Raw genomic sequence first — 17,997 nt, forward strand, 5'->3', positions numbered from 1 at the left:
AAAAAAAGGCTTCTGAAAAGTTTTAAATTATGCATGCAGTAACAGTATAAAGGATGGGCTGAAAAGAAAACTTGCGATCCACTATCCCACTGAGTTTGGAACTCTTGGTGACCAGGATTGTCCATTCCATGATCATACAAACTATAGACATACGAATCCCAAAGCCGTTGAATTCCTAAAACTCTTCTAATGTCATTTCCCCAGACAGGATGTTAGGAAACTCTACCTGCATCCAGTCAGGACATGAAGAGAAAGATCACCATTTGTTGGAAACTTAGTTATGATCTTTCCGGAATTTTGGCTATCGTCTCTTTGTGGGTCAAGGTTACAGCTTTGACTCTTCTGTGCAGGAAGGAAGCAGCAGTCGAAACAAAGCCATTCCCATGAGGTGCAAAAGGTTTCAAAGAATGCAGAGATGCACTCAACTTGATCATTTCCCTCAGCCCTCCTCTCTACTCCCCAGGAAACTCTGATTCAAAGTTGTGGGAGGAAATATTTCAGTACATTCAAACATCTGATGGTTATCAATTGATACAATAGATATGTATGATGTCTGTAATAAGGTATTAAATTCTTCACGTTCCACTACTCATGACTATTCTGCTGTGCATGCCTATCAGAATCCCAGGAAGCAAATCAGTTACCCAGGAGTCTCCACCCCACTTCCCAGCTTCCCACTCTGAAGCTGCGAGGTCCAACTGCTTTGCCTGGGAAAGAACACGAATGCTACACTGCAAGCAAGTATTATAAAAGAAAATAACCATTTAACACCAGTATTTAAAAAACAAAACAACAAAATACCACACTACACTAGAAAAAGTATCATAACTACAAAGTAGTCATATTAATACTATATTGTCCCTATTTAAGTGACCTCATTAAAGAATTTGTAAGTCATTAACCCACAAGAAAAAAGAGGCGGCATCTCTGTGCATCAGATTGGCAAGAACAAAAAAGAAAGTTTGACAAACAATAAAATAAAAAGGAGACCAAATAAAACACAGTAACTTAGATCTATTTCACCACACTATTCTTACTCTCAAACTTTCCGACTACTTAACAGATGGTATTTCCATGACACCTCCAGTCAATTCCATAACCACACATCAGCCTACAATGCGGGTCACTGCAGAGCTTCTTACACACTCGGTTCACGTACCAGATCTCACTGTGATTTCCTCACATTTCATTCACCCTTAAACGAAATGACCCTGAGATAAGGCAAAAAATAGCAGCAGGTAAAGTCTCTATGAAAACTAAAAAGGGAGAGAGAAAGAGGGAAACAAAATACCAGACAGCTGCAGATGCAGAAAATGAAAAATGTTAGAAAGGGTAACTATGCTAACAGAACAGGCAAAAAAAGACCACTAGCTATTATTAATAACTTGCAAGGCTTGCAACATAAACAAACCCTTATAGTCTCTTAGCTAAAAAAAATAAAACCAAAAACCTATAATAGTACCCATATAGATGCCTACTTAAATCCCCATTTCAGCTGCAATACCCAAATCTTCACTCAGAAATTCACTACCTACTAGACTCTCTATTTCTCTCATTAAATAGAGGGGGTTTTTAGTTCTCTTTACAAGAGTAATCCCACATACACATGTGCACACACTGTCTCCCCTCCAACATTCATTCTTAAAAAAAGGTGAGCAATTATTGTAAAATGTCATATAGTGTGGTTGAAGTAATGGGTAATTGATGAATTCAAGATAAAGATACTGTTCCTCATGAGGCAGGTTTACTTAAAGAACAGCACTACTCAGCTTAAAGAAACCACAATTTACAACGTAAAAACAGCTATGTTAGTCTCACAAGTACACATGGATGAGTAGAGGTTTAATTTGTCTCATACCTTGCTAGTAGATGCCTTGTAAGTTGTCTTTAATTTCTGAGAAAGCTGACTGGTACTATGACTGGCTGTTGAGACAAATAAGTTCAAAAGAAGATATTTCAAATACAGCATTAGCTTATTTGTATAAGTAACTGGTATTAATTTCCTTCAATAAGATTCTAAGCTTTGGCCAGCAAAGTACAAAAAAGGTAAATTCAAAAATACTAGTTTAGGATTCTTTGTGGTTCTCTTACCTTTTGTTTTCAGCTGTCCTTTGCTCAGTTCAGCTCCATCAATTGTCTGTCCTTCACCTGCTAAACGCTCATTCAGTGTATCAATCTCTCTACGTACTAACAATAAAAAAAATTCACATTAATACAAAAAATTGAGTATCACTACCAACACCATTAATATCTTATTTAACAACTGCTCCAGTCAATAAACAGTCTATTTTATGCTAAAGACAGGAAAGGAGATCAGCTGTGATTTTACAAAAGCAAGTCACACCAAGACATAAACCAAGACTTGTGCTGAATTTTCCAGGGATTAACCTTGACCCAGATTCCAAGGAAAGTATTAGCAATTCCTAGTTACTATTACTTGTACTAATACATGTGGCTAAGGATTAACAGAACAACTTCTGTGAAATACATAGCACATCTGTATTGACTTAAATCCAATAGAAGACAGAAAACTTAGAGCATCATAAATATTTTAGCCACAGAATTAGTACGTCACTTCTTGCCAAAGATTGTATTAATCACAAAATAGTGTTCTCCCCCAAATGCTTGTCTATCATTAGAGTTTCAGTAAGAAAAGTGATGCAGCAAATGTGTATATTTTTTACACTTTGAAATAGGTTACAAATTGTAGAATGACATAGACATTTTCCATTCAAATGTTTCAGAAACACTAAATGCAATTAAATTCTTTTCATTGCACAATAGACAAAGCATCTATTTGTAACAGAAATATGCTTTTCTGTCAGTTATTTGTAACTCCCGCCAGTGTCATTTCAACACAAGACAGAGTGACGGCATAGCTAAACCAAATCGGGAACTCTCAAATTATTTCCAATGGTTGAGCTCATTTAAAGTTACTCAGCTTCATTTTATAAAAAAGATTTTCAGTGGCTTATAGCTTTTTCTCAAAATCTGGACTGATACTCTTTAAGTGTTCTCCTCAGGTAAAATCTTGTTGATTTAACTGCTTTAACTATGCAGTTTTTCACTGTTCTTGAGAATAAGTCTAGGTCTGTCTTCCCACAAAATCTTAGGACTTCTTTAAAAACAAGTCATTCACTCCCAGGCTTTGAAATGTGGGAGAACACAAGCCATCACGAGTATGATTCCTGCCATTTCCAAGAAATTCACTGAAGTCTCAGTTTAAGAACTAGAAAAGTCAGTTTATGCTTCCATACCACATCCAAGTGCTTGAAATAAGCAAAGCAAGATTCTCTTTCCTGCCTTCCCATCACATAAACCTAAACTTCTTGAAAACACAGACAATATGAAAGAGAAGTAAACAAAGTGACAGGCTTGTAGTAACAGATGACTGAAACAAACGCCAGGTAGATATAAGAATTGCCTGAAATGATTAAGACTGAAGCCTGGAAGGGATAAGAAAAGAAAGAAACTAGAAAGAAGTTGTAATAAGGGAAAGCGAGTGTATGAACAGCCACGGAGCAAAAACCTAAGATTCTCTACATACCGAAATGGCAACACTGATGTAGCAATTAGACCAAGAACAAGACAATAACAGACTGAGCATCAGAAGAGCAAAATTTAGAAACTGTCAGGGGGGTGAAAATAGATCACAAAGGCCAGGAGTGAACTAGAACTGTGAGGTGAAGAAGGAAAATGCAGAAGAAAGAGAAATGGAATGTAAGGAAAATAATCATACTCTGGAGGGTACAGACAAATTCACCACCTGTTTTCTAACAAATATTTTAAAAGTTTGGTGGGAGAAGAGGTTCCCCTATGTTTCTGGCTACCAGTCAACTTCTCCGCAAGAGGCTGAGAAATCAGTTGTGCACATTGTCACTAAAAAAGTGTAGTGTTGATCATAGCCTTTAACCAACACAATCTCAGGTCTTAAGAGAATAAAAAACCAGCACGTTTTCAAAAAGCACGTGAGAACATTTTTTAACGTGAGTGTTTGGTTTAACTGTGGGAACAGATTAGGTGTGGAAAAAAATTTTGACCTGGAGCCAAACCAGACAGATTCCAGAATTCAGAAGTCAAGCCATGCCACACAGCTTCCAAAATCCAGCAAGGAAAACTGAGCAGAGGTTCTACTGTGTGACTGCCTCTGTTACCTACTTTGTATCTTCTTCCATTGCCCTGAATCACTTACATTACCATATGACTGCACTGTCATTAAAGAAATAACATTTTTTTGCAGATAACACCAGGAATTTTTATCTGAGTGCCTGACTCCGAAATTCATGAACAGTTGTGGATGCTGGTTAAGCAATGCACTAAATAGTATGATCCAGAAATAACACATTTTAAACTTTATCAAGAAAGAAACTTTTCCAATTTTATTCACTAGAATTATGTCACTAAAATTAAGCCTGTAAATATACAACAGAGCCACAAAGGCCAAAGGCTGAATGAAGTTACTGCCAGATTAGCACAGTATACACCAGAGCCTACAATGACAAGGAGACAGTCATTGCATTATCTTTGTTTAAGAGTCAAGGAGGATAACACACATCAGCTCCCACTACTTGTGTCAAAGAGCTAAGAAAGTGATTTTTCCAAAAAGGTACAAAGCCCATCTTTGCCTACAAGTTCAAAAAATTCTTTAACTCCTCACAGAAAAGCAGCACTAATTACACTACAGTGTCCAAGGTGTCTCAGTTAGTGCTGCTATACCCTAAATCCAAATAATTCATACCCTACTAGAAAAAACAGATACTCACGTTCCAAATTTTCAATATACAGGTTCTCAAACTCCCGTTCTATTTGTCCAAAAAGTTCAAGAAGTGTATTCCGGACAGAAGATGGTAGTTTCGAATCCTAGGAGGCAAAATACTGGGGTTTATATTTTTCTTTACATATATTTTATGTAGTTACCCTTCAATCTTAAACTGATTTTAGCAGTTCTCTATCTCCCAGCAATAAGGGAAATTAAAACTTATTACTAGTGTAGAACACAAAACAAGAAGCTCTGTACCTCATAAAATTATTCATTTTACACACTCTTTCAAGGGACAGAATCCAAATCACCTGTGGGTGGTTTTTGTTTTGTTTTCACTAGAGAAAAATTATAAACTGTAAAGATACCTGTAATATTCACTAAAGAAAAAACATGTAAAAAATGTATAATGTAATGTCAAGGTGCTTCCAGTTCAAGAAGAAAGAATACCTTTGGTTGACAACACGTTTCAGATGTTGCCTATGCATTAGGTTAGGAAGTCACCATCACAAAGCACCTTATTATCAAAGCTTGAGACAAACTAACCTTTTAAACATATTTTCAACATTTACCTACTTTTGTGACTAACCGCATCTAAGAGTGAAGGAAACTGCAATTTCTAATCCTTCCTTCCCAAGACATTATTCAAGCATCTCCTCTTCACAGAGAGCGTTTTGAAGCAAATTCAGAGGAAGGATGATTTTTTTACTTCAGCATAATCAACAGAGCAATTCTGAGGCACAAAAACAAGTATGCAATAAAACCACTAACACAGGTTTTCTATGATCTGAGCTCACTACACAGCTTGACCACAAGTTTCTCTTGATAAATTATTTAAATTTTATGCATCTGCCTATAAACCAGAGATCAGCACCGTATTTTTTTCCCTGAGCAAATGCATACCATGTTCAAAACAAGTACTGATTTCTGTTGGGAGTCAAGGTTCTCACTATTATCGGTAATTCTGTTATCAAGCCCTGTTGAGCAGACAGTGAATAAAGCAGAAGACAATTGACCACAGTACACTGAGAACCTAGTACTAACAAACATCTTAAAACTTAAAGCACAGCATGCTACCAAAAAAAAAATGGAAAATCAGAAAGGAGAAAATATTGTCATTAGTCTAAAAAGTATAATCAGTTAATTCACTAGAAGATGGACCAAAGGATGACCCATCCTTGCTTGCTAAGTAAATAAATTCTACTAAACCTGTTCTATTCAGTTGCTGGTGGACCACAATATGAAGGTTGAGTTACTGTATTTATTGTTTATCTAGGTAGCCAGCTATAAACTTTAAGAAAAGCTTCTGCTTAACTGAGCCTTACCCTAACAATGAAAAAGCTGAACTACGCCTTTGTAGCATATCTAACCTATCATCTCAGAATTCAGTAAGACTATATCTGATCACTGCACAAACCTGTAAATAATGCAGCTGTATTCAAAAACTGAGAAATAGCTACGCAAGGAAACAAGCTACCAAATTTTGAAGTGAAATACCAGTATATCAAGGTTCATCTATTACATACACAGGAAATGTGCACATCAGCAACATCTCTTTTGATAAACAAAGCAAAAGTATGTAATTTCAAGAACTCAAAATCACCAGCTATGAGCACTAACCACTATTTCAGGTCTAGAAGTACAGAAGCAGCATTACTAGAATAGGAGTACAAATATTAGCAGAGGATATCACCTAAATGTCACTGAACTGCATTATTCAATGCAAGTTTAAGGATAATTACAGCTTGTTTTGCCCTTAAGTGTTCCAGCAAATCCAAAACAGAAGAAATTGGCTCCATTCCTATAAACTGAATTGGGAAGAAGCATGTGCATACTGGCCATCAGAGGGCAGCATGCGCCTTCCACCAAGTCTGCATCTAAACAACCAGAATTTAATTTGACTCACAGTTTGTTCAATACAGTCAAGATGATTGTCTTCAGAAACAATTAGAAAAGCCTGTCATGATCCCGATTTTCTAAGTTATTCCTGATTTTAAAGAGAAGCACAAGAGAAACCACTAGTAGCCATGACACAGAGCATATGTGCTTTGTTAGATTCAGTTTTGCACCAGTTTCACAGCTACTTCAAGCTGTGGCACTGTGCTGAAACAGGCACTGTGCTGACAGAAGTGGTCCTACACTCCTTATGTCCCCCCAGGATATTCCTTTCTGCATCTTCATCTGCCTCTGCATTGAGACAGTACTTTTGTTCATGCATTCACAGTCAAACAGAACATTGAACAGATGTCGATTAAAACCATCTTGAAACAAAACTGATTAAACAAGAATACTATACAAATGAAACACTATTAAGAGAAACATTGCAGTTAGAAGAATTATTTCAAATTCATTTATCCAATAATTCCATACAGCAAGGTTATTAATGAAACTAAGTTATCCCACAACTTTCCAAACAGAAAAATAAATGTAGGAAAGGTTTTCAATCCACTTCTCAGAGTCTGACAGCATAAGCAAATCTAAACCTGTTCTAAAGAAACCAGCACAGTAAAATGCATCCACTTTCTTTACCCTGCTTAAAGTTGGCATTATTTAAATTAGCTTATAAAAATATCGCATAATAATGTTATCCATTTATCTGCAAAAGTACTTTTCTAGATCTCATGTGGTTTACAGCTCCACTGTGAAGGGGCACTAATACTCTCTACTTGTTAGAAACTGCTACTGGCTCTTCAAGGTTAAATGTCAGCAAAATTAAATAAGATGATCCACATAACATTTAAAACGTTTACCTACTACAGCATAATACATTTACAGAGTTTGATAAGAAATACAAAACCAGCTAAAAATGTTGGTTTACTCCACAGAAGTGACATCATGCCTTGACCTCTCAGCTGCCCTTCACTCCTTCCCTGAAGCCTGTAAAAGTCCAAATGCAACAACTAAAAGCAACAACTTGGGCTTTGTTCCCAGAAAACTAATGTTGTAATTAACCAAATACTAGATTCAATTAAAAAAATTGTCACAACACTGAGAAAACACAAGCTTTTCCCTTCAGAGTACCTGCAGAGTTCAGAAAGTCTTCTCATAGCCAAATACCATCAGTATTTCAAACTACCTCTCTGATAAAAACCAAGTTTTGTATCATCTTTGCCAGGCCTGCATTAACACTGCATATTCAATTTGACAGCAAATAGCTTTCAAACTGCTGTTTGCTTATCTTTGTCAGCTCTACTTCAAGCACTTCCTATAGGAGCCTTACCTACAGTTAACCTCAATACAGTCAGCTGAAGCACTCCAAGTGGCTCCAGACTGTGTTCACTACACAGACTGACACGTTTCAGAAAATTACAGAGGTCTGTGATTGTTGTTCTTTCCCTTAAGTTTAATGAACAGAAGACCATACCTTCATTTGAGCCAAATTATAAAAACAAACAAACAAACAAAACAAAAAAAAATTAAGTTAGTTCACACCTCTGTCAAGCAGACGATGTTTGTTTACTTTATGGAAAGGAATGCAGAACAGCATTCCCACTAATACTATCCACATCAGAGTCATAATAAGAAATATTTCCATTTATTCAGAAAAGATTTATATTATTTCAGGAATACCTGGGTTACTACTATTCCAAATTTAAACTTATAACATCAAGAATCAGTCCTCAACTGTAAGAGGTGGGGGACAGGTGCAGAAAAATAAATAGGCTGTTTCTTTATATTTCTTCATGGTTCTATCATTCATGTAAGAATACATAAAAGCCAACAAAAAGCTCCACGGGTGTGAATACAACCTGAAACACTGTCAATAGCCATGTCAACAGTCTCCAAAGACAGTCAACACTTAAAAGCAAAAATGTCTGCTGTTCCTGCATCTTTACTGCACATATTTCATTACTTAAGTTTATTTAATTTCGTCACATAGAAAACACATCATAGAAATGTTCAGGAAGTTACCCAAGCAGCAGCGTGTTCCCTTACCTGCCCTTCCAACATGTCTCTCTGCAGTCCTGCCCGATCTTGCTCGGAACTGTTGGTTCTTCGGATTGAAAGACTGTGCGATTTACGTTTCTGCTTTGCTTGGCGAGCAGATGCACAACTTCCACTTTCTATTGGCATTACTTCAAAAAAACAGCTTCACAGAGGCTCCTATGATAAACTAAGGACAAGTATTACACATTACAAATTGCTTTACCAAACTAACCAGAGTTTTAAATTTTTTTCTCAGAATAGAAATATTTAGTTCTACTAAATTTTGGAGTTGTTTGGGGTGTCATTAAAGAGAAAGGATACCTAGTACTTGCAACTATTCTTCAAACAACATTAAGTTCAAAACCACATATGCATATACTTAAATAAAGTGAAATCACTTCTGCATTACTTAGTCATTAACCAACAAACCTCCACAAAAGGAAAATAAATTCCACTACCTTGTTCATTTTGGAGAACACCAGCAGAGAGAGCCCCAAAATGCTTCCAGGAAACAACTATTATGCACTGAAACTATATTGCACTGAAATGCATGCAAAATTAAAACCCAGCTGGAAAATGAAAGCAAACAGACATGATAATTCAGGGACACTGTCAGGTTAAAAACCTATTATGCAACACTGTGTTAGTATACAAAATTTAATAGATGTGCTTGTTTACACATAAGCAGAAATTAATTTTAATGACAGAAGTTCTGAGGGCTACTTTCCACCATTTTTGACAGCTCACGGTTTAACTTTCTTGGATGGTAACAGTGCCCAAGAACTGATGAGAAGAGTGAAAGTGCACCTGACCTACCAGGTGGTTATTGGGTTTAACTTCGGCAGCTCGTTAAAGCCAAATATGCGTTTCAATAGCCTTAAAAACACCTGACAGTATCACCAATTAATATTACCATGCATGATCTACTGCTTTCCTGTGTTTAAGAAAAATCAAATTATGTCTGATTTCTTGCAAAAACATGAAGAATACATTCTTAGCTGTCAAAATCTTATTTTTTTACAAACAATTACTGGAATTTTTTTTAATTAAACCTGATATTCAACAGAAATTTTTAGCTTCACGGGGTACCGGTTGTTAAACATTTCAAATGTCTGAGGACTGATTTTCAAAATTTTCCAATCATGAACACTGAGAACAAAATAAAAATTCATTCTCCAGCATAAATGATTTCTGAAACAATTACAACTTCACACAGCTGCAATAGTCTGCAGAGAAATAGGAGAGCAGAGTTGGCAAAGCTAACAAGGCAACTGAGCTTCCTTGTAAATAAGTTGATCAGAGAAAATTTAAACCAAACCCAAGACCAGTTCCAATTTAAGATCCGCCAACACACTAGATCTCAAGCTAGGAATGAGCACCATCGCTGTTAACAAGACTAGGCATTAACCAGTTTGGCGGTTTTAACATGGTATTTTCAGCTTTTTAACATATCATAAAGCCAAGGAAAAGCATAGCTTACTAAAAACGCAGTATGCACCATGAATAAAACAGCTTTAAATTTGCTTTGGTTTTTATATCACAAAATGAAAATATGTAAAGATACGTAAACCATACTAGATTTAGTCAAGGTTCTGATGCCCATCCATCCTCAAATTTTCTCACTGAAAAAACTAGTATTTTGATTAGCTTCTGACACAAATTAGTAACCTGACACAAATCCCATAGTGAATCTAAAATAAAAATCAGGTTGCACCAGTATCTTCTACTGCACTGAAATGATTTTGTTCATCTCCTCTGGAATCTGCACAGTCCTCCCTTGTACCTAATCCCATCAGAGCTTTTTATGTGTGATTAATCAGTAGTAACTAACTAGCTATGTTCACAGATTAAAGAAGAAGATATAGAACTACCATTAAATAGTTTCTTATTTGACTGGATTTCATTTTTCACTGTGGCTAGACTCCTCTACCGTAGAAAGCCCAGCCCATAAATAACTTATTGCCAATTTTCTGGGCTTCACTAAGTATCTCCTTGTTCTTGGACATATGGTCAACAGTTAGAAACAGGTTCTCAGTGCTCACATTTCTGCTTCTCTTCAAAATATGATCAGATCCCAAACATATGTATGCTCTCTTCTCTTCCATCCTTCTTCCCATTTCCCTTGGGAACCACTTTGTCGTGTCTTTCAGTTACTGGTTTCTGCAGTGTTTGGGTTTACTTTTTAAGGCCCAAAGCACCAAACTCTGTGTGCATGCGCACAGATGTGTTAAACAGTTTTATATCTATACATACACACAGTTACATATAATCACATAAATCAGTTAACACTATTTCACTTAAGCTCAGTGAAAAAAAAAATCTCATTTCTAATTGCTGCCAGATATAGTTCCTGAGTTGTAGTTATACACATAGCTGTTAACATGGTTTATATTTTCTCCATATCAGGTGTTGTTTTAACTGTCTTAACTTCCATTTGCCCTCTGCTGACAAGCTCTTTCATTTTAGAGGACTTTACCAAGAAAGACCCTTTTCTGAATTGCTTCATGGAATCATAGAATGGTTCAGTTTGGAAGGGACCTCCAAAGCTCATCTCGTCCAACCCCCTCCCATGAGTAGGGACATCTTCAACTAGATCAGGTTGCTCAGAGCCCCGTCCAGCCTGGCCTTGAATGTCTCCAGGGATGGGGCATCTACCACCTCTCTGGGCAACCTGGGCCAGGGTTTCACCAGCCTCACTGTAAAAATTTCTTCCTCGTGTCTAACCTGAATCTCACCTCTTTAGTTTAAAACCATAACCCCTTTTCCTGTCACTAGAGGCCCTGGTAAAAAGTCCCTCCATCTTTCTTATCAGTATTAAAAGGTCATAATAAGGTCTCCCCAGGGACTCACCTTTTCCAGGTTGAACAACCCCAACTCTCACAGTCCTTCTCCACACCACAGCTGTTCCAGCCCTCAGACCATTTTTGTAGCCGTCTCCTGGACCTGCTTTAAAAGGTCCATGTCTGTCTTGTACCATTGCTTACTGGATACAAGTGGCTTTCTGGGCTCCAAGCACATAGTGCTGCCTCATAATTTGATTTTTCATCCACCAGTACCCGAAGCCCTTCTCTGCCAGACTCCTCTCAATCCTTTCATCTCCCAGTCTGAACTGATATTGAGGATTGCCCCAACCTTGCACTTGACCTTGTTGAACTTCATGAGATTCACACAGGCCCTTTCCTCAAGCCTGTCAAGGTCCCTCTGGATGGCATCCTGTCCCTCAGGCAAATCAACAGCACCACTCCGTATCAGTATGTACAGATTTGGCAGCTATACATTCTATTATGTAGAATTTAAAGGGACACAGTCATATGCATGAAATAACATTTTTACACAGTGAAATTCTCACATTAACTACACAGAAGTTTCCACTTTCCCAGCTCATAAGCAAACAGAAAAGAGGAGGTAAGAAATGCCCCCATTCCAGTATCTATTTGGTAGCAGCACTTCACCTGCAGCCAGTGCCATTGCCAGGAATTGCAGTCTCCTCATGCACCAGCATGACCACGTCGCTCATGCACTGCTCTGGGGAGAGTAAACATGCACCCCCTCCCCAGGCCTGCGAGGGGCTGCACACAGCCAGGGATACGCTGCAACCACAGAGCCGACAAGCAGGCATGTGCCTCCAGAGGACAGGGAATGAGAAGCTGGAGGGGACGAGCTTCACTGCCTTTAATATCGTTCTAAATTCCACCAAATAGCCTTATACACTTTCAGTAAGGGAGCAATACTTAAAGTTTTTCAGACCCAGGACGGAAATTCATTTTTTTTTAAAAAGTGTCCCTTTAAATATTAACTTTATTTTGACAGTTTCAGAACTAATTTGATGCTAATTGCAACAGTAAGAAGCAATAGGTTTTTCAAGAGAGATTTCATAAAACAGATCCTTGGCAATATGATGTTAAAAAAATAAATAAGGTGCTCATTTCTAGCAGTTACCTGATTCCCCTTATTATGTAAGGTTTTCAAACAATGAAAATTACCTGTCCAGAATATCAGTGTCATGTTACATATCCTATGAAAACCATATTAAATATTGATTAGTGAAACAGTCAGTAGTATACAAACCAGTCAAAGTCTTTCACATTTTTTGAAACGCTTGTAGTTTAGAAGGACAGGAAAGGGGGGGTGAGGGAAAACATCAACACAAGTCAAGGCTAAGCACCAAATCCCAACCTAAGCAAGACAAAAAGGCTTCAAAATGACCCATTACATAGTTAGACAGATGTAGTCAGTGATAACTTTTGAGTGTTATAAATGGGTTCTGAAAAGATAAATTCACTTTCCTTCTGCTTAGTAATATTACAAGTAGGATGAAAAATCACCTAGAGGTATGGGGCTCTTGTTTCCTGAACCAAATAAAGGTGAATTCACAAAAGCTAAAAATTAGCAATCAAGAGTAAAAAAAGCCGACCAAAAGTACTTTCTGACAGGAAAAAAAAAAGGAGGGGTGAAATAGTTTTGTATTACTGAACTATATTAATTACAGGTGGTAGTTGACAAAGACTGTACTATTAAAAAGTGAACTTCTGAGACATATTGAACTACCAATTGATTTGGCAAATGCTACATCTGCACAGTGTTCTTTATACAATGACTTGTCAAAGCCTCAAGAGAATGGTACCAAATGAATTTCTTACAAAGTCAATCAGCAGAAGTAGGGGAGAAAAAGATGTCCTAGAAAACATATAGACCACAGGTGATAACTAATTTCTGAATGCAAAGATACTTTGGTATTTAAGTTATGCTGCTTAATTAAACTCATAGCATATTTTACAGTGTCTTAAATTAAAGTTCTGCTACCTACCTTTCTGTAACAGACGTTACCATATAATCAGCCACAGGAAACATTTCCTCAGAGTAACAGTACAGACCAGATGTGTAAGCAATTACTGTTTTATTCAGCTACAACAGAGAAATGGCATCAAATAAAACTGCACACACTGGTCTTACTAGACTCAAAAATTCAGTGCAGCAAACAACTTGCCTACTTCTATTCTTGAATAAGGAATAAGCAGACTGCTGAAAGGAAAGAATTCCTGGGCTATGCATGCTGCTGAAGCCAGGGAGAAAAATCTGTTTTCAGACGTGTCAGAGCACAGACAGAATGGCTACAGTATTGCATTTCCTTTTTTGTTCATTCAAGACAACACACAAGACTGTTACAGGAAAGTATCAGGAAGTTACAGCAGCAGCTCTTACACAAGATCTCCCTGCTCCATTTTGTTTAGAGTTGAGCAAAAGTAATACACACTACTTAAACGATTGTTTTAAAAAAACAAAACAAAACAAAAAAAACACAGAAACCATGATTTTACTCTATTTGTGTGTACTTTTAGATCTCTTAGTCTCACATCTCCCATTTTCAAACATGGTTTAGAAAAAATGCCAGTGTATACTACCTAAGAAACAAAAGCTTTTTACAATACTAATTTTTGCCTTGTGCAACATTAAAACCTTAAGATACAAAGATGACAATTAATGTGGGGTTTTGTTCCACTTAAGGGAGGAGGGAAAGGAGAGAGGAGAATGATTACCATTATTAAGTTCTTAATTACATGTAACTTGGTTTGACAGCATTATTCATGAATTAAGGGAATTTAAGAATCAATGTCTGTCACTACAATCTTTATTAATATGTAAAGAAATCAAATTTAAAGGATTAAAACTTCCATTTTGAGGTCTTCAGTGAACAATTAGTTTCAAGGATGCTGTACGTTCAAGTGCCATTAATTCAATGCAAGCTCCAAGAATACAGCACACCTGAGAAAGATCAGACTTCTTTGTAAGACTAGTTGTTTTGCTAAATATTTAGGAAACAAAACCATTCCAGATCATCATAGATGATGCTACAACCACTGATAAGTGTGCTCAAACCTTATGAAATCCACTCGAGCATTACAACATTCTTTTTTCTAAATTTAGCGCAGCATACTTTCAAACAAAACTGGATGTTCCTCAAAATATAACAGGGGAAAGGATCCATCACTGAAAATGTAACAAACCTCCCTGTGACAGAAAGCATAGTAAAGAAGCTGCACCAATTAATTTTAAGTGTGTTATACAGCTGGAAATCAATAATAAGCTTTAACGCATTAGTAAGTATATACGCTAAGCAGCCTTCTAACATCAACATCCAAGCGTAAGCCAGCCCAGTTTTGCTGCCAGCAAGCTTTGATCTTGTTAATTCAACTATGTCAGCAAATGCTGTGATCACACCAAAACGCAGTGCAGACCCAGCCTGCCAAACAGTCTACTACAGCAAGAAATGTTACCCTCAACCATACAGACTTGGTTTAACTAATATTAAACAAAACCAGTAATTATCAAACTTGGATTTTTCTTATTATTGTTTAGAACAGAGAAGAAACCCGCCTGCGTCCAATAATAATCAGACGACCGAGACCTGTTAAGTGAAATTGCTGACGTCCTGAAAGTGTATGACTTTCCTTTGTGATCTGTGCCACCTGTGCTCGCTGTTTCAACTAATGGTTTAAACTACTTACTGCTGGTTTAAACCTAAAATGTGTTTGAAGGCTGCTCTATTTCCTTGGCTGTTTCAGCTCCCATTCCTGTATTAGCTAATCCCTCATAGCCTAGCAGTAGTCTGCATGCATGCACAGGTATGCAAATACAAGACCTGAGGGTGAAGAATCCTAAGGAAGTTAAAGAGCAAAGGCGGTTTAACCAGATATTTGTTTAAGGAAGCACTCACCACAGAGGCCAGAATCTTATTGTGCTAGGATCTAAACAAGCAATATTTCAGCACTCATTACTGATATACTAGATAAATTCTATTATGCTTTTATGCAGAGTGACCTCTAATATCATTGCTCTTCATTTGGGAATATATTACTTGCTAATAAATTAAAATCTTTTACTGCTTAAGACACAAAACACCAACAAAAGCAAGTAACTTTGACATTAACTATAATAAATTTTACAAGCTTTTCTGAAGCAGCAACAAATACCCTTAGCACAGGACATTCTTGAAGCATTACCTCATACAGCTACCACAGAGCACCACATCTTCCAAGAGTACATGTAACAGCACCACAAGTACCCAGCCCTACTGTCTCGGAACACTAAATCTCAAAATAGTCAGTAGGTATTATTCCAAGATGAGAAAATAACAAATCACCCTGGCTTGTCAGGAAACTATCCCAATTCCTGTCCATTCCTCAGTGGTCACGTGTGGAGTACTAACAAACCCTCTCTGGAGATGTCTGAAGCGGTGGCCTGCAAAACAAGCCTCTCACCCCAGCCTTCACACCTCACAAGACAAGCTACTAGTCTTAGTTCCAAGACTTAGAAACTCCATCACATAAAATGATCCCAATTTTATCTCAAACATATAAAATGCAATACCACTTAACTTGTAGTACACAACACATACTAGTTCTGGTTTGCAATTTCTGGATTTTGTGAGAAGTAAGCTTATTTTAAGACACTATCAACACACTCACAGTATTTCTCCCATGACTGTACCAACAATCTCCAGCATTTCAGTGCATACAAGAGACTGCATCCTTTAAACAAGTTCTAAATTTGGAAGAAAGATGGTGAAAGGCCATGTCTATATTAGAGAGACAGCAGAAAGAGTTACCTTTAGATTTAACATGATAAAGCTAGTGTAGGGACAAATGTACACACAAACAACTGGCACTATTAAAAAAACCCCCACACATACACATTACACTGGCCTCTGCCTCAAATTCTAATGTTTGGTGCAGGCACCTTTTCTTAAAATAATTGCCCATGTCCACAACACACATAGATACATTTAAAGTTATTACAATAAGACACGTTAGGGCTGACACACGCACACACAAGATCTTATCTAATGTAAACTACTCATTAGAAAACATACTTGAGGATTCTTGAGGTTACCAGCTCACTTTCAAAAACATCACATAAGAAACGCCAACAGTAGGCTTGCTTGGAAAACAGTTTCAGAAATTTGCCTAAGGAGAACAATCCTGCTGACATGTTGCAAAATGGGTGCGTGAACAATAGACATTTGTATAATTTCAAGGTGTACTCAATGACACTGAATCACTTTCAAAGCTGTTCCACCAGTTCTTTACATAAATATTCCAAGAATTACTGTTACAGAAATCATACTTTAAAATGCTATAATGAAACAAACTTTGATAAGCTAGAATACATAACAAGAGGGATAAAAACACAAGCAGAAGTTTCTCTTTCCTCACAAACACCAAGATGTCCTTGAACAACGGTTCAAGGCTTCACTTGAATAAGTTTTCCTCATCTTTGCATAAACACAATTTAATTTCCTTCTAAAACTATAACCTAACATCTACTCAACCTCTGAACATATTAAGCACATTAATTCTTCCCTCAAATTTGTTTTCACCTCTTTAGCCCAGGAAAAGAGAGAAATACGGCAAATGGCTCTTCATATACATAATTTTTACCCATCTCAGGCCTTTCCAAGTCACCCTGCTGCCAAAGGCCAGATCTACCCCACCACAAACAGCACTTCCCTTCCTCATGCACTTGTACCCCAACTTCAGAGAACCTGGGCGTTTCATTTTTACTCCCTTTGTGCGTGTGTCAGAGGATCTAAACTCAACCTGGAAACTAATGAGGTCCTACAATTGGTCTGCCCTCAGGGTATGCAGTAGTACACAAACAAAGTTAGTGAGCAGAGCCTCCTCAGCAGGCACCCCCGGGTTCTCTCTCTGCAGACCTGACAGCAGCCTCACAGACACGGGCTGCCAGCGTTAAAAATAAATAAATAAATAACATTTTTTAAAAATATATAATAATAATAATAATAATTGCAGCATATAGAAGAGGAAGAAGGGCAGATTTTCAGTTATTTCGGATTTTAAGAATGAATGTGCCAGCCATTTGACGGGGAAACAGCCCGGAACAGGACGGGGTGCGGAGCAGAGCCCGCTCCCCGCCGCGGGCCTGGAGAAGCGGCGGCCCCGCGCAGGGACCGCCCGCTGCCCGCGCTTCCCCCAGACCCCTGCCCGGGCCCGGCCCTTCCCCGCCGCTCCCCGCGCCGGGCCGGGCCCGCCCACAGCCCCGCAGGGAACCAGCTGCCGCCGGCCGCGGGGGTCTCCCTGGGGCGGGAAGATGGCGGAGGGTCTGCGCGCTGCTGTGAGGGGAGAGGGGCGCCGCGGCCCTCCGCACTCACCTGTCAGCCACAGCCGGGGCGGCGGGCGGGAAGGGGCAGGGCCGCAGGCGGCGGGGGGAAGGAGGAGGAGGAGGAGGGCGAAGGCGGGAGGGGCGACGGTGGCAGCGACGACCCGGCCCCGCGCTCCGGCAGCGCCGCTCTG

The 17,997-nt window shown here is 38.3% G+C and overlaps 1 protein-coding gene across 3 annotated transcripts in view; it reads right to left on the reverse strand.

The window, feature by feature from the left end:
• Positions 1–17,997, reverse strand: part of WDR37 (WD repeat domain 37) — a 47,901-nt gene extending 29,904 nt beyond the window's left edge. The window contains exons 1-5 of one of the 3 annotated variants that reach the window (XM_082046217.1): positions 17,856–17,997; positions 8,696–8,873; positions 4,764–4,860; positions 2,092–2,187; positions 1,859–1,923 (exon numbers count right to left, since the gene is read on the reverse strand). In XM_082046217.1, coding sequence (XP_081902343.1) covers positions 1,859–1,923; positions 2,092–2,187; positions 4,764–4,860; positions 8,696–8,833 — 396 coding nt within the window. In that variant the 5' untranslated portion in view covers positions 8,834–8,873; positions 17,856–17,997. Of the gene's footprint in view, positions 1–1,858; positions 1,924–2,091; positions 2,188–4,763; positions 4,861–8,695; positions 8,874–12,669; positions 12,702–13,493; positions 13,740–17,855 lie in introns of those variants that run through there. The other 2 variants (XM_082046218.1, XM_082046219.1) reach the window with 2 other exon arrangements.

The sequence above is a fragment of the Streptopelia decaocto genome (assembly GCF_964273445.1).
Source record: "Streptopelia decaocto genome assembly, chromosome: 2".
NCBI lineage: Eukaryota > Metazoa > Chordata > Aves > Columbiformes > Columbidae > Streptopelia > Streptopelia decaocto.